This window comes from Notamacropus eugenii, chromosome 5, assembly GCF_028372415.1.
Source record: "Notamacropus eugenii isolate mMacEug1 chromosome 5, mMacEug1.pri_v2, whole genome shotgun sequence".
Lineage (NCBI taxonomy): Eukaryota > Metazoa > Chordata > Mammalia > Diprotodontia > Macropodidae > Notamacropus > Notamacropus eugenii.
In genome coordinates this window covers 241,918,642-241,938,222 of record NC_092876.1, presented here as the reverse complement: position 1 = coordinate 241,938,222, position 19,581 = coordinate 241,918,642, and the positions used below count along the sequence as shown (strand labels likewise).

Genomic DNA, 19,581 nt, shown 5'->3' with positions numbered 1-19,581 from the left:
TTGTCTTTCTGTCTTTGACTTCTTTTTTTATCTTTTGTCTTTGACCTTTTTTTGGATCAAATCTTATTTGTGATGTTACCTGTAGAGTACCTATCTTAATTTACTCCATCCTTTTCAATTCAAATATCTGTTTTTAGAACCCCCAGTCTTCATCAAAAAGCCTCATGCCATCGAGACCCTGAAAGGTTCTGACGTTCATCTTGAATGTGAACTCCGAGGAACTCCCCCATTCCAAGTTTCTTGGCATAAGGACAAAAGAGAGCTTAGAAGTGGCAAGAAGTACAAGATAATGTCTGAAAACTTCCTTACTAGCATTCACATTCTTAACGTTGATGCTTCTGATATTGGGGAATATCAGTGCAAAGCTGCCAATGATGTGGGAAGTGATGCCTGTGTTGGCTCTATTGTACTAAAAGGTTAGTCTGTCTTCTCTCCCTACTTCTATTTTATTTTCTTATCCCTACCCTTATTTGTCTTTATCTTCCCCTGTCCTTATCCCCTTCAACCCTAAACTCCTCTACATTTCACTTTTTCCTCTTCTTTGGGTTTTATTTGTCTTTCTTCTTTGCAAATTAAACTCTGACAGATAACGTGTTCATTGGGGCACCCAGATCCTTTGAGATCAGGGTGAGGGGAATGGGTTTAGTTCATTCCACTTCATCTTCATGACAGCATAGCCTCTCACCTTCGTTAATAAATAGAGACAAACAAATGCTAGTATTTGAACCCTTTTATTCATGACTTCAAAATACAATGCTCTCTTTATGATCTTTTTTTTCCCATACACTGTTTTTAACCATGTATTACCTCTTCTCCATCAGCACCACCAAGATTTGTAAAGAAGCTAAGTGACTTTTCTGCCACAGTTGGAGACCAAGTTCAATTTCAGGCTGTCATAGAAGGCCCTGAGCCAATTTCGGTGATGTGGTTCAAAGACAAGGGGGAAATTGTTCGAGAGAGTGACAATGTCTGGCTCTCCTATTCAGACCACATTGCAACTCTACAGCTGACAAATGCAGAACCAGCCAATGCTGGAAAGTATACTTGTCAGATCAAAAATGATGCTGGAATGCAGGAATGCTTTGCAACGCTCTCAGTTCTAGGTAGGTTATCGCAATGTCCAAATCCACATACATTATGTTCTAAAAAAAAACCCAAAATGGATATGACATTATAGCATATATACATATTAGAGCATGTGGGTTCATAATTTGGCTGCCTATCTTTACCATACCTTAACTTTTAAATGTGGGTGTGATTTGCATCTCATTTCAGAACCAGCAGTCATTGTAGAGAAGCCAGAATCAGTCACTGTTACATCGGGAGATACTTGTACCCTTGAATGTGTAGTAGCTGGTACTCCAGAACTCATTACCAAGTGGTTTAAGAACGGAAAAGAACTGACTAGTGACAACAAGTACAAAATAAGTTTTTTCAACAAAGTATCTGGTCTTAAGATTATTAATGCAGCACCAAATGACAGTGGTGTGTATACTTTTGAAGTGCAAAACAGTGTTGGGAAAGATAGCTGCACAGCTTCAATTCAAGTTTCAGGTTAGTTGATCTCATTTTAGTTCATTATTATTCTATGGTTCAGAATTTACTTTGCTTCTTTTGAAGAAAAAATCAGTTCCAGGTAATTCAACAGTTAATTAAGTTCTTATTATGTGCCAGGCACAGTGACTAGTTACTGAAGAGATTAAAAAAAAATTAAATAGACCCTACTGTCAGGGAGCTTACATCTATGTGAGGAAACCATTTTCAGTAAGGCCACTTCCCTCCAGCATCCTAGGGGTCATCAAAATTAGAGCTGACCTAAAAAATTAGAAGAAAATCCATTTTAAAGAGTTTAGCTCCATTTTTATCTCTAAATGATCAGAGTAGAATTGTACTATTGGATAAGGCAACTTGATCTGTTCCGTTCATGATACAGCATCCCTTCATCTATTGAAAAGAGGAGGAACTAGAATAACAACCAAACGCCATAAACGAAATCTTAGGAAATCAAACCAGCAGCTCCTTCTGATTAATGTTTAAGGCCTCTGATGTTAGGAATTTCTTATGAATTCTTCCATGCTAAGGCAAATGCTGTGGATCAAAGTAAAAGACCTTTTAACAAAAAGATGGAAATAATCTTTTTCAATCTTTTTCTTTTTAATAACTATTTGCCACTCTTTACTTTTGCCTTATTTAGATCGAATTGTGCCTCCATCTTTCACAAGAAGATTGAAAGAGATGAATGGCTTATATGGTTCCTCTGTTGTAATGGAATGTAAAGTCTATGGATCACCTCCAATTTCTGTCACCTGGTACCATGGGGGAGATGAGATCTCCATTGGAAGAAAGTACCAGACTACCCTAACAGATAATACTTGTTCTCTGACTGTAAATGCTCTTGAGGAGTCAGATGAAGGAGATTACACCTGTATAGCTACAAATGTTGCAGGATCTGATGAATGTAGTGCAGCCTTGACTGTAAAAGGTTAGTAAAAAAGAAACAAAGAAAAAGAAAGGATGAGATAGATCATTTAAGAAAATCTGGTTCAGTCACAGAGTCATCTCTTCTCACTTCTTTCAAACTGTATCACTTACTATGCTTAAGGCTCTATCCTGAGCTGAATGACTTTTAAAGTGTTTTCATCACTCTGTACCATACAAATATTAACCTTCTTTTATATATGTCTCTGCGTATGTTTAGAACCACCCTCCTTTGTGCAGAAGCCTGAACCTATGGATGTTCTCACTGGAACAAATGTAACTTTCACAAGCATCATTCGAGGAACTCCTCCTTTCAACGTTAGCTGGTTCAAAGGTAGCACCGAACTGCTACCAGGAGACAGATGTAATGTTTCATTTGATGGTTCAGTGGCTGAACTGGAGCTGTTTGAGGTGGATACATCACAAAGTGGAGATTATACCTGTATAGTTAGTAATGATGCTGGCAAGGCTTCTTGTACATCTCATCTTTATGTAAAAGGTTGGTCCCATATATGTCTTCTTCCACTTTAAAATTTTCTCTGTGTGTGCATGTATGAGAATGTGTGTGCTTGACCTGAACTTTTTATCGTGTTCTCTCTAGCCCCAGCCAAATTTGTGAAGAGACTAAATGATTACAGCATAGAGAAAGGGAAGCCATTGATACTGGAGGGTATATACACTGGAACCCCACCCATTTCAGTCACATGGAAGAAGAATGGTTTGAATATAACCCCGTCTCAAAAATGTACCCTGACTGCTACAGACAGATCTGCAATCCTGGAAATTCCCAGCAGCACAGTGGAAGATGCAGGGCAGTACAACTGCTACATTGAGAATGCGTCTGGCAAAGATTCTTGCTCTGCACAGATATTGATATTAGGTGGGTTTCTAGAACATGCCTCATCGTTTTAGGATTTGAGCACATTCTCTGGTGTCCACTGATCATCTTCCCTTATGTTTTAGAACCACCCTATTTTGTAAAACAAATGGAGCCTGTGAAAGTGACCGTGGGAGATTCTGCCTCCTTGCAATGCCAGATTGCCGGCACCCCTGAAATCGCAGTGTCTTGGTACAAAGGAGATACGAAATTAAGAGCCACCTCTACCCTCAAGATGCATTTCAGGAATAATGTTGCTACGCTGGTTTTCAACCAGGTCGATGTTAATGATAGTGGAGAATATATCTGCAAAGCTGAAAACAGTGTGGGAGAAGTGTCGTCATCAACTTTCCTTACTGTTCAAGGTGAGTATTTTAAAAATTAATGAAGTATCTCCCTTCCTTTGAACTGCATTTAAATTGTCTCATCAGGTCCTTCTTGCTGATGTGATTTTTTTAAGTACCTGGCTAGTAGTAAATACTTAATAAATGCATTATCTAATCTGATTCCCCCAACAGCTAACTCCTCAGACCTTTTCAACGAGAAATCAAAATTTAATTTGGAATTAGGACATAATTATTCATTTACATAATAATTTCGTATGAAAATAATCTTCATAAGATTGTAGATTTAGAGATCTAAGGGACCTTAAAGTGTTATCCAGTGCAACCTACATTAAAAAAGACAAAGAAACTGAGGCTCGTAGAAATCATAGATTCAAAGATTTTGAAGCTATAAGAAACTTTAAACACCACTGAGTACAACCCGTTAATTTTGTAGATATGGAAATTGAGGCACAAAAATTTTCAATTGCCCAGTGTCATGGAGTTGGTAAATTTCTCAGATGGGACTTGAACCTTGGTCTTCCTGACTCCAAGTCCAATGTCTTATACATGATATCCCAAGGTCATGTAGGTAGTGACTGCCAGACACTGGTATTCAAACATAGGATGTGTAGCTCCAAAGTTAGCACTCATCCTACTTTACTTGGCTGTACTTCAAACCCACAACTTCTAAAGTTGATTCCTCTTGCCATCAGATGGCCTAAAGATGATGGATTGTCTCTTCATTGAAGCCATTTTCCCCCTAGTTAGCCTCTACCTTTATGCTCCTTCTAAACTTTATAGCTGACCTTAAAGAAAAACTTTGAAATAAGATGGCATCCACTTAGCCCAACTCAAGAGGATGTAATAATGCTTTGAGAGAAAGGTAATTGAAAACATCCAGTGATTCATTCCTGATTCTGTTTTCTTACAGAGCAAAAACTTCCACCTTCATTTTCTCGACAATTACGAGACATTCAAGAAACTGTTGGCCTACCAGTTATATTTGAATGTGCAATAAGTGGCTCAGAACCCATTCAGGTGTCTTGGTTTAAAGATGGCAAACCTTTGAAAGATAGCCAAAATGTGCAGACTTCGTTTTTAGATAATGTAGCAACACTGAATATTTTCAAAACAGATAAGAGCCTTGGGGGTCAGTATACCTGTACAGCCACAAATCCTATTGGATCTGCCCATTCCAGTGCCAGGCTCATCCTCACAGGTTGGTGGATTCTTAAAATGTTTCCTATTTAGTAAACAATTTTAAATATATATACGTATATATACATATATGTGTGTGTCTATATATGTTGTACACCAGTATGTGTACATACATATATAGACACACATACTCACTGGTAATATGGAAATATTATCTTTTTATATATTACTTTTTACCAATCAGTATGTTTTATTAATATAAAGACTGGGAATATTTGTCTACTTACTGATTTATAGAGGGAAAGAATCCACCCTTCTTCGACATACCAACTGTCCCAGTTGATGTTGTTGTGGGAGAAAGTGCTGACTTTGAATGCCACATTACTGGAACTCAACCAATTAAGGTTGCCTGGGCCAAAGATAACAAAGAAATACGGAGTGGAGGAAACTATCAAATTAGTTACCTGGAGAATACTGCCCACTTGACTATTGTAAAAGTTGACAAAGGAGACTCTGGACAGTATACTTGTTATGCTGTGAATGAAGTTGGAAAAGATTCATGTACAGCCCAACTTAATATAAAAGGTAAGTGATACACCCAGAAGTATAGTCTTTTTATATTTCACCCTGATGATGGGTTACTTATGACACATATAAAGAAACCAAGGATACCATTTCTGCAAATTGAATAAGTATTGAGCAGGAATGATGGCTTTTTCTGTAATCCCTGCTACTGGGGGGGTTGAGATTAGTTACCTCTTGAGTTCAGAAGCTTTGATAGGCAGTAGGACTGGAAGCCAAGAGTATCTAAGCTAGGTGCATCACCAAGGTGGAGAGCCTCTGGGAGCAGAACCTTCTCAGAATGCCTAAGGAATGGACAAAATGGCCCACCTTGGAAAATGGACGAGATTAAAGCTTCTGTACCAATCTATATTGTGATTGGGCCCATGAGTGGTCACTATGCTTCCAACTTGAACAAGATAGAGAGGAAAAAAATGATAAGCATTGGTTAAAACAATGTATAAGAAACCACTCAGGATTCCAAAAGTCTCAGTGCAGTTTTTACCTCTTGCATAAAGGTTAATTTATCATTTATATAACAATAGTTTTAAACTACTAAAGCTTAAAACTGCCCTAAGACTTTTGAGTTTTAAACTATTTTAAACCTGCACTAAGATATCTAAGAACTGAGCCTGTGTGGCAAAAAGAATCCTATATTCTTTAGCATATGCTTTCTAAAGCTTTGCATAGAGTGGTCTACAAGTTTTATAAGGCAATTTTAATTTTTAATTTAATTTAATTTTAATTTATTATTTAAAAAAAAGAAACATTTTCCCTTTTTTGGTAAATTTCTGTTCCTGGAAATAACAGCTTTGAAATTCAGCTCAAAGTCAGATTGCAAATTTACATATAAACGCATGGTGGATAATAGGATACTAACTAGGATAAGGCTAATAGCACAGTCTTGCTAGCATTTTCTTTCCTCCTAGAAGGTTTTCTCCCTTCGCCTGCTTGTCTTTATGTGAAATATGTTTCAGTCCCCTGTCAGAAGCATATTAACTTGGGGAGTTAGGTGGTGCAATGGGTAGAGGAACAACCCTGAAGTGAGAAGGATCTGAGTTCAACTACAGCCTCAGTTAGCTGTATGACCCTGGGCAAGTCACCTAACCTGATTGCCTCCAAAAACAAGAAGTATATAAACTTCCAGTAGGAGGATATTTCCATTCCCAGCTACCATTCTCCTCACTCTTGGTTTTCCTCTCTATAAACATTTTCCCCTGACCCTCATCCAGTCCCCCCAGTGACAGCAATTCCTTTGACCATAGAACCTCATTTGGCCCAAGGCTGTGCCCTAGGCGAGTCTTGCCACCTTCTCCTTCACACTCACCTGCCCCAAGAGAAAAATAGTTAACGAGAGCTCCGGTAGCAGTTAGGGAACAGATGAAGTATGATGACTTCTGAGATACTGATGAGTCTTTTTATCAATGACCTGTTTTTCCATCCCTTATTGTTTGTGATACACTCTCTTACAGAACGGCTCATACCACCAAGTTTCACTAAAAAACTCTCTGAAACAGTGGAAGAAACAGAAGGGAATTCTTTCAGACTTGAAGGCCGTGTTGCTGGTTCCCAACCTATAACTGTTGCTTGGTATAAAAATAACATGGAGATCCACCCAAGTGCTAATTGTGAAATATCATTCAAGAACAACACATTATTTCTACAAATTAAGAAAGCGGGGATGTCTGATGCTGGTTTGTACACATGCAAAGTGTCCAACGAGGCTGGGTCTGCTCTGTGCACCTCCTCAATTGTTGTCAAAGGTCAGTTCACTTCACACTTGTTGTATTTTATTTATATGACAGCAAATAATATTTATTGTTCTATATCTCCTTGTTGTATTTTATTCCCTTATTTATTACCTGTTAATAGACATCTTCTCTGATTTTAATTAAGTTATAGAAGCAAATATACTTTCTTTAAAAAGGTCATTATGGGCCCACAAATGCTGTTTTGTAAAATATCCACTCTTTCCACTAGCCTAATGTTGTCCTGTAAAATATGTATCATTTAACAAATACGGGCCAAAGTTTCAGCCACTGTAACGCATATCCCAAAAATAATTCTTGCTAGCTTAGAGGTTGAAGTCATAATAATGTATGCACAAGTGATATACTTTTCTAGAGAATATATTCTTGCCAATATGAAGATTTTGTAAATTCTTCTGCTGGCTATTTACTACCTCGGGTAAATTTATTGGGTATTGAAGAACAACTTTTTTTTTTTTTTAAAGGAAAGCATATATATTTGCATGCAAATTTCCTGAGCATCAGTATGCTAAATACTGCAAATATGGCAATGGCCTTTACTAAGAACTTCCTAGGAATCATTACTGTTACCAAATTTGAATACTCTGGATTTATGCTAACATCTCCAAACTAAGAGTTTATTAGGAAACTTCTATACAGTTGTGCTAACACATATGAACTGGATTTAAGTAAGCCAGAGTTGCACAGTCATCTGTTTTAACAATGATCACCATTCTCCAGCCAAAAAAAAAAAAAAAATGGAACAAAACAAAATTTCAATAATCTGAGAACTCATATTCCAATATTTGTTTCTTTGTTATCTCCAGCTATTAAAAAGTTATAATAACATTTAAAATTAAATTTCAGACCAATGAGATTGTTTTCACTTGGACACTGAGTTTAATTCTTAGTTTCGTTGGTCTGAAATACTCTAAAAATGACCATAACTGGATTTAATAGCTGCGAATTAACAAAAGAGAAAGAACACAACCATTGCACTATATCTGGCCCCTCAGATTATTCGAATCGTGGATTTTTGCCACTTACTATGTACAGAAGAATTTTACCAGTAGAAGCAATAGCATGTAGAATTCAGCATAAATCTGTATTATCTAAAGTTTATAGTATTAGTAATGTGTTGTGATGCAAGGAAGTTTGAATCAAGGAATGTACAATATTTACAATACCTAGTCAACGTGAAGATGCTTGGTCAATTTTGTGTATAAAATAATATTTGTGTTTCATCTACTACATTTCTGCTTTTCACACACCGTCAACTTTAAAATGTTGTCTGAGGACAATAATAAAGCTACTCTTTTTCAGGATAATTAAACCAAATGGCCCTACATTTATCGTCGTTTAGTGCAACAATATTAGATTCATCCAGTTCTTCCCTCACTAAAATACTTTGCCATTCCAGAGCCTAAAAAACCACCAGTGTTTGATCAGCCTCTGGCTCCAGCAACAGTAAACGAAGGGGAATTTTTGCAACTCAGCTGCCATGTTCGAGGATCAGAGCCCATCCGGATTCAGTGGCTGAAAGGAGGCAGAGAAGTAAAACCTTCTGACAAATGCAGTTTCAGCTTTGCTAATGGAACAGCTGTTCTGGAACTAAAGGAAGTTACTAAGAGCGAGTCAGGAGAATATGTATGCAAAGCTTCCAATGTGGCTGGAAGTGACTCTTGCAAATCAAAAGTGACCGTTAAAGGTATAGTAATCTCAAAACATCACTTTCCCTGTCCAATCAATAAATATCTGTTATTCAGTGCTTAGTGTCACCTTGGTAACTTAAATATTAAAAAAGATTTTAAAAATACCGATTAGTGATCATATGTATCAGTTACACTTATTGTTTTCTTTGAGTCGGTCAGTAAACAAACATTTATTAAGCGCCTATTACATGTCAAGTACTGTGCTAAGCCCTGGAAATACAAAGAAAAGCAATAAAAAACATGTCTGCTTTTAAGGAGCTCACAGTCTAAAGAGAGAGACAATATGCAAACAACCATGAGCAAACAAGCTATACACAGCACAAATTGGAAGTAATATAGGGAAGGCACTGGCATTAAACAAAATCTACAAAGGCTTTTTGTAGGTGACTGAAAGTCAGTGAAGCCAGGAGGTGGAGATGAAGAGGCAGAGAGTACTGGGCACAGCAAACAGTTGGTGAAAGTGCCCAGAGTTGGGAGATAGAAAATAGAAAAATAATAGAAAAGTAGTTGGGAGATAGAAAATAGAAAACAAGTTCAGTACAGTCAAAATATCCAAAAAACATTGAAACCTTACAGTAATGTTACTTATTAAAAAGTCAAATTCACCAAAAACTGATTAAAAAGGTCATAATTTTAGCACTGGAAGTAATCTTAGAAGCAATGGAATCCAACCCTTTCATTTTAGAAGTGAGGAAAGTGGGGTAGGTTGCCTAGGGGTCACACAGATAGTCAGTGTCTGAGATGAGATTTGAACTCAGCTCTTCCTGACTCCAAGTCCCAATGACCTATCTATTGTGTAATGGTTAAGTAGTGCAACAACATTCAAAGGCTCTAATAACTGAAATAGAAAGTGATCCCTTGGTATAAATCTGAGTACCTTTCCAGTGAAGCTTCAGCGTATTTATGTAAGATGTGATATGGCTAGTTTGATTTCTGATTTGCTGTGTATAGCAATTGTCACCAAACTAAATTTCTATGAAATCCTCTATGATTCATTCATTTATATAAATAGATAGCTATAGATATATTTATGGGTATGTATAAAAATGGAGAAACATAGTATATATTTATAAACCTTAAATACTTAAGAACACAATGCTATTTAAACTTACCTTGATATTAAAGCCTATTCACAAGGAAGGAAAAAAATACTTCTCTGAGAAAAATGTAACATTAAAATTTGTTTTGCAGATAAACCAGCTGCTGTACCAACAGCTAAAAAAGCAGCAGTAGATGGAAAGCTCTTTTTTGTTTCAGAACCCCAGAGTATCAGAGTTATAGAAAGTAAGTGTTGGATCAAAGCTTTGCATCTTTCTATCCACACATGCTTGTTCTCATGTAGAGAACACTTTATAGTTTTAAGGTTAGCAGGTAGATTTTAGGAAACCCAACACTGACCTATTTTTATTCTTGTTTGTCAGAAACCACTGCAACCTTCATTGCCAAAGTTGGAGGTGATCCAATCCCAAATGTTAAATGGACAAAGGGAAAATGGAGACAGCTGAACCAAGGAGGCCGAGTCTTTATTCAGCAGAAAGGCGACGAAGCAAAACTGGAAATTAGGGATACTACAAAGACTGATTCTGGATTGTATAGATGTGTAGCATTCAATAAACATGGTGAAATTGAAAGTAATGTTAATCTACAAGTGGACGAAAGGAAGAAACAAGAGAAAATTGAAGGAGATCTTAGAGCAATGCTGAAAAGGTAGGTGCAAGCATGTTTACTGTCAGTAAAAAAAAAAAAATGGTAATGTTTATTCCATTCGTGTTTATTAAAGAGATTTATGATCCTTACCCTTCAGGACTTGAGAGATAGAACAAGACAATAGCTAACACATTTCTTTGTATAGTAAATCAGTAATAGATAAAGACAAATTTATATGCACGTAAAAGCATATCAAAATGCTAATGGGAACTATAACACCTATGAGGAAATGATGGTTCATTAGGATCAAATTGATTAAAGTTTTAAAGAATACATCTTTAGTTGCCTCCTAAAATACTACTCAAATGCTTCATTGTGTGGCATGGAGATGGTCCTGGGTTCTCCAACAAACTATAACCTTGTCAAAATAACAGTCTTTCACAGGTTACAATGAGCTTTGAAGACCCTTTGCCCAGCAACAGACTGTACAGTTATTGCCTAGGAAGGCTTGTCATGAGATCAGCTAATTATCCATGATTATTTTTTTTTTACTGAGGTGTGAAACAGTTGAAATCTACATTATTGGAGAGTTTAGACACATTGATGAAATCAAGTGAAGGATTAAATTGTCTTTTAGCTACATCTATGGAAATTAGTCCTTATCTGTTTTTAAGACAGAGTGCTTTTTCCACCTAAGATATTAATCATCTTCTGGGTTATCATCCATTTTCTTTTCATTTATTTCACAGAATTCTGAAAAAATTCCATCCTAATTTTTCAGTCTCAACTATCCCAATTATTCTACATCTTTAAAGATTTTTTACAATATTTTTGAGAAATTCTCATTTAAGATTTTTTAGGAATGTTTTCCTCTTTGCACACAAAATTTCCTATAGATTTATTTAAATTGCAACAGGTTTAAATCTAATTCAATCTGGAGCAATTTCTATAAAATTCTTTTGTCTTCCACATATGTATACATATTTACATGCACTCAATTGTGTCTGCACATAAGTATGCCTGTAAAAATGTACATATATACATAGTCATGTTACTATTCAGTCGTTTCAGTCGTGAACAATTTTTCATGATCCTATTTGTGGTTTTCTTGGCAAAGATATTAAAGTGGTTTGCCATTTTTCTTCTCTAGCTCATTTTACAGATGAGGCAAACAGGGTTAAGTAACTTGCCAATTGTCACACAGCTAATAAGTGTCTGAAACCAGATTTGGACCCAAGATTCCTGACTCCAGACCTAGCACTCTATCAACTGTGCCACCTAGCTGCCCACACATGTAGTCACAGAAGTCTAAATTTCAGGGAAGCTTCTATTTTCTTTTCCTGCATTGAAATAATATGATCAAATTTTATCCTAAATTTTGCCAAATTGAAGATTTTTATCTTTTGTGATAAAGGTGTATCCTGGTGTGACTATTTTCAAATCCTGTTCACTCTCATTTTAAATGTGTTAGTGGAATTTTCACTAGAATGAAATTATGTTCTAAATGTTCATGATGTAGAGCTCTTTATTATATCATTAATTATTAAAGAAAAAGATGAGTCAACAAATGGAATCTAGATATTTTTACCTTCCACATCAACTTCCTTTTATCATTTAGGACTCCAATCCAAACAAAAGGGGAAGAGGAGACTATTGATATCATGGAACTTCTCAAAAATGTTGATCCTAAAGAATATGAAAAATATGCTCGCATGTATGGAATTACAGATTTCCGAGGCCTGCTCCAGGCTTTTGAATTGTTAAAGCAAAGCCAAGAAGAAGAAACACACAGATTGGTAAGTTTCCTTACGTTGACAAAAAAAATCACGTAGATAAATGCTAATTGAAATATACATATTATATAGTCTGAACAATCAGAGTCTTGCTGTACACAGCATATTCCTCTACCAAATATGTGTATGTATGTGTATATATATATATACATATATGTGTGTGTGTATACATGTGTATGTGCATGTATATATGTGCATATATACTTACATATACATACACACGTACATATATACGTGTGTGTGTGTGTGTGTGTGTATAGTCTTCCACCAAAAGCTACTCTGATGCCTTATTACAGCACAAAGCAAAGGTTCTGGGTTCTCAAAGGCTGTGCTTGCAAAGCACAAAGTCTGGCAGGTCTCGTGAAGCTGGTAAAGGTTTGAGTTGAGTGCAACAGTGGATCTAGGCGAGCTAAGTTTGGAGAGAGGGATCTTATCAGAATTTACCTGGTGATGATTTTGGGGGGCGGGGGGAGTGGCACATGAAATGCATGTACTTAGGCATAATAATTTACATTTTTGTAGGACATATCTGCACAATAAGAAAAATAATTATTAATCACCCATGTTTTGGGAAGATCCAGAGTTCCCCCTTTTTCTATAGTCCTCATCTCAAGTTTAGTCTCTCGAAGGACTTTACTGATAGTGAGATTGGATTAGCTTTCTTAACCATCTTGTTCAGACCCCCTCCCACCCATTGTACTCTACTAAGATTTAGGTGGGTATAATTTCTTTGAATAGATTGCCCAAGACTGGGGATAACTTAAAAGGGAATGACATAATCCAAGTTCATTAGAAAGATCCAGCTCTTCATTGCAATGTTCATTGTCTCATTAATTTTAAACCAACCAGAGTTGATTGCCACCCTCAGAACACTCCTCTTACAGTGCAGATAAGCTGTGAGCCACTGTCATGATGGTCTTTGGCATTCGAGAATGCCACTGACCTCTTTTTATTTTTATTTTTTTAATTAATTAATTTTATTTATTTTCAGTGTTCTACAATCACTACCATATGACTTAGATTATTATTTTTTTCTCCTTCCCCCCTACCTACCCCTCCCTCCCCGAGATGGCATACAATTTTATATAGGTTCTACTCAAACATTCTTATTAAATATATCTCTTTTTATTAAAATGCTGGTATTATTAATAAAATGACTAATCACCCAGAAATTTTCTCTATGAAACTTTTTAAACATCACAGCCCATGACCACAGACCCTTTGGAGAATCAAATCATTAAGCAGGTTATACAAAAGGTATGAGTAGAATAACATGTTTTCCAGTTCCTCCTGTAATCAAATGAGTTAGCATAGGTAAAGCAATTCTCAAACTCTAAAATACTATACAAATATTAGTTGTTATTATTCATATTATTATTATAAATCCATCAGCAAGCATTTTTCAAGTGCCTTCTATATGCAAGGCACAGGGGTCTCCAAAGACAGACAAAAATGATCATGAGCCTATTTGGTACAGAGAAAAAAGCAATGAATTGGGCATTAAGAAACCTTGGATCTAGAACTGTCTCCTCCATTAACTAGTTATATAGGGTATATACAGCTTAAAATAAACAGTGGCTTAAGCCACACTAAGACTTTTGGGACACTGTGTAAACCTGGCTATATCATTTAATCTAGACTTTAGTCACTTCATCTGTGAAATGAAAGAGTTGCACTTGCTTTCAGTCGACAAGTATTTATTAAGCACTTGGTACGTGCTAGGCACTATGCTAAGTAATGAGGGTGTAGTTCAGTTGTTTTCAGTAATGACTGACTCTTTGTGACCCTCATTTGGGGTTTTCTTGGCAAAGATATTGAAGTGGTTTGTCATTTCCTTTCCCAGTTCATTTTACAGAAGAGGAAACTGAGTCAAACAGGGTTAAATGACTTGCCCAAGGTTACACAGTTATTCACAGGGCAGATTAGAACTCAGGTCCTCCTGACTCTAGGCTCAGCATTCTACTCACTGCCCATCAGCTATACAACAGGACAAGTAATATCTGTAGCACTTACTTCACTAAGTAGTGGGGAGGATGGAGTGAGATAATATATGTAAAGGATTATATAAATGCTAATTATTGTTGTAATTAAAATCACAGGACTTTACTAAATACATAAAGTATAGAAACTGCAGAAAATAAAGTCATCATTTAATTATTTTCTTTCATGCCAAATACTTTGATGTTTCTTTAGGAAATTGAAGAAGTGGAGAAATCTGAAAAAGATGAAAAGGAATTTGAAGAATTAGTAGCATTTATCCAGCAAAGATTGTCACAGACGGAGGTAATAAATAAATTAAATAAGTTATTGCAAAGTAGGGTTGTATGTTGGGGACTTTAAAGTGAGATTGATGGTCCACCGAAATCTTTTTTACCCTCAGCCTGTCACTCTCATCAAGGATATTGAAAATCAGACTGTTATAAAAGACGATGATGCCGTCTTTGAAATTGACATCAAAATAAATTATCCAGAGATCAAACTCTCCTGGTACAAAGGCACCGAAAAATTGGAGCCCAGTCCTAAATATGAAATAAGCATTGATGGTGATCGACATATTCTTAGAGTCAAAGACTGTCAACTAAAAGATCAGGGCAATTATAGGTTGGTTTGTGGTCCACACATTGCTAGCGCAAAACTGACTGTGATTGGTAAGTAGATGCAGTTTCATAAAAACAAAAACATAAAAACTAACTTTTCCTTGAATGCATCAATGTGATATCTATTAAAACTCTTTCATCATGCTAACAGAGCCTGCTTGGGAGAGACATCTTCAAGATGTTACTGTAAAAGAAGGTCAGACCTGCACAATGAGTTGTCAGTTCTCTGTGCCAAATGTTAAATCTGAATGGTTCAGAAATGGAAAGATTCTCAAGCCCCAACCCAGATATAAAACCGAGGTGGAACACAAAGTCCATAAATTGTCCATTGCTGATGTCAGAGCAGAAGACCAGGGCCAATATACTTGCAAGTATGAAGGTCTTGAAACATCTGCAGAACTAAAAATTGAAGGTTGGTAATTGAAATTGTATATTTTGAAGAACTATTATGTAGACTGATGGTCAATAGTAGAAGTGTCTAATATTGGATGCTTCCACCTATTGGCAAATTGACAAAGTTAATCTTGATTATCTAAAGACATGGATTTGCATAGGTAGTTGCCTTTCCAGGGTTTGACACATTTTCTTAAATTTCATAAGGAAGAATAAAACCAGGGATGTGTTTGTAAATGTTTAACAACTTGTTCTATAGGGAAAATATAAGTTAATGATACACTTTTAGGTTCAACATGCATTAGCAATTTTGCCATCATTTTCTTAGTTCTAGACAATTAAGAAAACAGTGAATCAAGCCTGATTTGTAGGAATTGTCTGTTTCTAATGTATAAATGCTAACACTGAAAATATAAGAAATCAGCTGATGAGACTCAAAATATTTTGGAATTCATAGAATTACAGAAATTGAACTTTGGAAGGATCTTCAATAACCATCTAGTCCAACACAAATATAAAGTAATCTTCACTTTTCCTTCAGCCTCTTTTCAAGAATTTTTTTTTAATGAGTTATAAGGTAGATTTCAGTTCAATCCACACTGATTTTTTCTGACACTTAGAGCTCACCCCAAATGTAAAGGACTGCCTTAAGGAGTCATTTGACCTGGCAATGATAAAGAGCTAAAATGTTTTCAAAGTGCTTTACACACATTATCTCAGCTAAGGGTGTGAGCTCCCTCTTAATGGAGATATTTAAGTCAAAGTTAGATAACTAGCTTCCAAGGATGATTCGGTGGGATCCCTGTATTGCGCAGTAGATTGAATTAAATAATGTCATAGATTCCTTTCCCTCCTAAATCCTGCCTTCATTAATTCAAAATATACAATTCAAAGTATTCAAGAAATTTAGATTTCAAGTTCTTAGTGGTAGGCACTGCACTACGCATCATCTGTAATTGAAATTGTTGTTCAGTCATGTCCCCTTGTTTGTCACCTATTTTGGGTGTTTTTTTTGACAAAGATACTAGTTTGCCATTTCCTTCTCCAGCTCATTTTACAGATAAGGAAACCAAGGCAAACAGGGTTAAGTGACTTGCCCAAGGTCACACAACTAGTGTCTGAGGTCAGATTTGAACTCAGGTCTTCTGGATCCCAGGCCCAGTGCTTTATTTGCTGTACCACCTAGCTTTGAATAATATATCATCAAAAAAGTCTACCAGAGCATTTACCAATTAGTGAAGACTTTCTGTCTTGTATGTTTAAGCTCTCAGTTGCCAAACACAATATTGCTAGAAGACCCTTTTCTACCCCACTGTCCTGAGCCTTGCCATATGTACTAGCCAGCTTCTTCCCTTGTGAGCTCTCACTTACAGCTGCCTATACTCTAAAATTTTCAAGACTTAGCAATGAATACTAAATGAATGTCATCTGCTCTCCCTCTAATCATTTTAAATGATCTGAGAGAGAATTTTGTGCAGTGCACAAAATGTTATTTTGGGACAGTTTCTGAGGAAATTTTCATAGGGAACATGACAAATCTTCAAATATGTAAATGAAAGCACAACTCAGATTATATAAGTTTCTGAATATTCCTCTTTCATGGGTTCTTGGTTATATATATATATATATATATATATATATACATATATATATATATATATATATAGAGAGAGAGAGAGAGAGAGAGAGAGAGAGAGAGAGAGAGAGAGAGAGAGAGAGAGAGACTTCTCAGATCCTTCAAGTACCAGAAAGCCCTATATTATTACCTTCATCTTGTCCTAAGATCGTGCTATGAGTCTCTTAATGTTTTCTAACATCAGTACTGTGGAAATCACCCGAAGTCGTCTAATGCTACTTTTGTCAGCTGGAAATGGGAAGATGGGGGAGAGGGTGCTTTGTATTTGATTTTTTGTTTTAATCAGTCTTTGGTTAGAACAGTGGGGAAACGTAGCCATACGCTGAGGAGAAGGTTCAGTAGAATGTAATCGTGATGAATCCTTGTCTCTAAAACAGCTGAGCCCATTCAGTTCACCAGACGCATACAGAACATTGTGGTCAGCGAACATCAGTCCGCCACCTTTGAGTGTGAAGTGTCTTTTGACGACGCCATCGTCACCTGGTACAAAGGACCCACAGAGCTTATCGAGAGTCAGAAGTACAACTTCAGGAACGACGGCCGTTGCCATTATATGACCATCCACAATGTCACCCCGGATGATGAAGGTGATTTGACAGTTTCCCAGCGCAAGTATTGATTGCGAATGGTCACCACAGCAGAAAACAAGTAACAAGACCATTCTTTTCCTTAGGTGTCTATTCAGTAATTGCCCGCCTGGAGCCAAGAGGTGAAGCTAGAAGCACAGCAGAGCTTTACTTAACAACCAAAGGTCGGGAAATAGTCTAGATATCTAATTCAAATGGCAATATTTGAAACAATATCATGTCCTGTAAAACCCACAATTCTAAATGTAATCTCTGTCTTTCTTGTAGAAATTAAACTGGAATTGAAGCCACCTGGTAAGAAAATAAAAGAAAATACAACTGTCAAAATTTGAATGTTATCATGTAGTTCAAAAAATATATATATGTAAATTTAACTCCCAGCGTCTAAATATTTTTACTTCCCAGTTCTTAAGTGTTGCAAAATACATTTTGACGATGCTTTTGACTGTTTTCATATTATAAAAATACAAACATAGAAACTCTTGTGAGCTTGAAAACTCGAGGGCAGTAGCATCTTCCCGTGATATCTAAGATTATCCTAGTTTGTGTGTTTCCTAATAATAACAGATTAGTATTTCAGCAGGAAATAAAATGGTGTGTGTGTTTGCAGAGAACAGTCATAGCTTAAAATGTTGGTTTCAAATTTTAGATCCGGCTATTTGAAAACCACTGATGATCAGATAAATCTTCATTTATCATTGTAGTATCTGTTTTGTAATGCTTCACAATTTCTTTCTCAGATATCCCTGATTCTAGAGTTCCCATTCCAACTATGCCTATCAGAGCAGTCCCACCAGAAGGTAAAATGATTTATTGACTGTCATATTTGTAAGTTCCTAGGCAGACCTTGAAGAGAGCTAGAGATTTTAAGGGGGGAAGATGAGGTAGGAAACTGAAAGAATTTTACTGATAATGGCTTATATTTTCTTTAGAAATCCCTCCAGCTGTAGCTCTTCCTATTCCTATTTCTGTACCATCACCAGAAGAAAAGAAACCACCAGGAAAACGTGTTGAAGGTATAACGAGTTTTTAACCTAAAAGTCATAGAATGTAATTGAACAGTAAGAAGCTGTTTTGTACAGTTATTTTTCTACTCTAGTTTTCAAAGAGTTCATATACCTTTACAAAATGTAATGTGTTTTTCTCAGTAATGAAATGCCAGATTATCAGAAGGATAAAACATCTTTATAAGGAACGTAAACTGAACCCATTCACATAAATCCTTTCCCTGTAGAAGAGGAGGCAAGGAAGCATTTAAAGAACCACTATCCTGGTCACCTGCCATCACTGCAGTCTCCTTAAAAAGATCCTGACAAATGTACACTTATCATGGATTTTGAGAATATTATGAAAAAAGTGCAAAACCTGGAAATATGGTCCCAGGTGCCTCTGTCCACATATAGCAATAACATCTCAAACTAACTCTCAAACTCATTAAGCTAGAAATTAGGTTTTAATCAAAATCCCCAAAGAACTCAAATAGAGCAGCCGACTTTGGTGGCCATGCCAGACATACTAACATATACGTACACATATGTGTGTATGCATAACATATATATGCGCACACATACACACAAATGTGTACATGTTCATTTTTCAGTAGTGTCTGACTCTTCATGATCCCATTTGGGATTTTCTTGATGAAGATACTGGAGTGCTTTGACATTTCCTCCTCCAGTTCATTTTACAGAGGAGGAAACTGAGGCAAACAGGGTTAAGGGACTTTCCCAGGGTCACACAGCTAGTAAATGTCTAAGGCCAGATTTGAACTCAGGAAGATGAGTCTTCCTTACTCTGGACCCAGCACTCTATCCACTGTGCCACCTAGCTGTCCTACATGTATGCAATATATGTGTGTATATATATACACACACACAATGTGTGTATACATGTACAATATACATTTTTATTTCTTTAAATCTTAGGTTTGCTATTTCTGACAGGTGTGTATACATACAAATACATATTAGACACATATATATGCATGTATGTATACACAAAAAAACCAAAAACATATATATGCAGTATATGACCAGAAATGGATATTGCTGGATCAAAACATTAAGAC

At 36.3% G+C, this 19,581-nt stretch overlaps 1 protein-coding gene across 50 annotated transcripts in view; it reads left to right on the top strand.

Moving 5' to 3' along the window:
- The window catches only part of TTN (titin), a 325,993-nt gene that overhangs the window by 114,463 nt on the left and 191,949 nt on the right, over positions 1–19,581 (top strand). For 48 of the 50 annotated variants that reach the window (XM_072612482.1, XM_072612462.1, XM_072612461.1 and 45 more), the window contains 22 exons: positions 138–416; positions 822–1,103; positions 1,276–1,554; positions 2,195–2,482; positions 2,699–2,977; positions 3,080–3,358; positions 3,442–3,720; positions 4,613–4,900; positions 5,137–5,424; positions 6,873–7,163; positions 8,569–8,856; positions 10,052–10,144; positions 10,282–10,567; positions 12,126–12,303; positions 14,494–14,583; positions 14,681–14,948; positions 15,049–15,309; positions 17,304–17,513; positions 17,600–17,677; positions 17,781–17,807; positions 18,254–18,313; positions 18,446–18,529. In XM_072612482.1, coding sequence (XP_072468583.1) covers positions 138–416; positions 822–1,103; positions 1,276–1,554; positions 2,195–2,482; positions 2,699–2,977; positions 3,080–3,358; positions 3,442–3,720; positions 4,613–4,900; positions 5,137–5,424; positions 6,873–7,163; positions 8,569–8,856; positions 10,052–10,144; positions 10,282–10,567; positions 12,126–12,303; positions 14,494–14,583; positions 14,681–14,948; positions 15,049–15,309; positions 17,304–17,513; positions 17,600–17,677; positions 17,781–17,807; positions 18,254–18,313; positions 18,446–18,529 — 4,755 coding nt within the window. The remainder of the gene's footprint in view (positions 1–137; positions 417–821; positions 1,104–1,275; positions 1,555–2,194; positions 2,483–2,698; positions 2,978–3,079; positions 3,359–3,441; positions 3,721–4,612; positions 4,901–5,136; positions 5,425–6,872; positions 7,164–8,568; positions 8,857–10,051; positions 10,145–10,281; positions 10,568–12,125; positions 12,304–14,493; positions 14,584–14,680; positions 14,949–15,048; positions 15,310–17,303; positions 17,514–17,599; positions 17,678–17,780; positions 17,808–18,253; positions 18,314–18,445; positions 18,530–19,581) is intronic. The other 2 variants (XM_072612501.1, XM_072612486.1) reach the window with 1 other exon arrangement.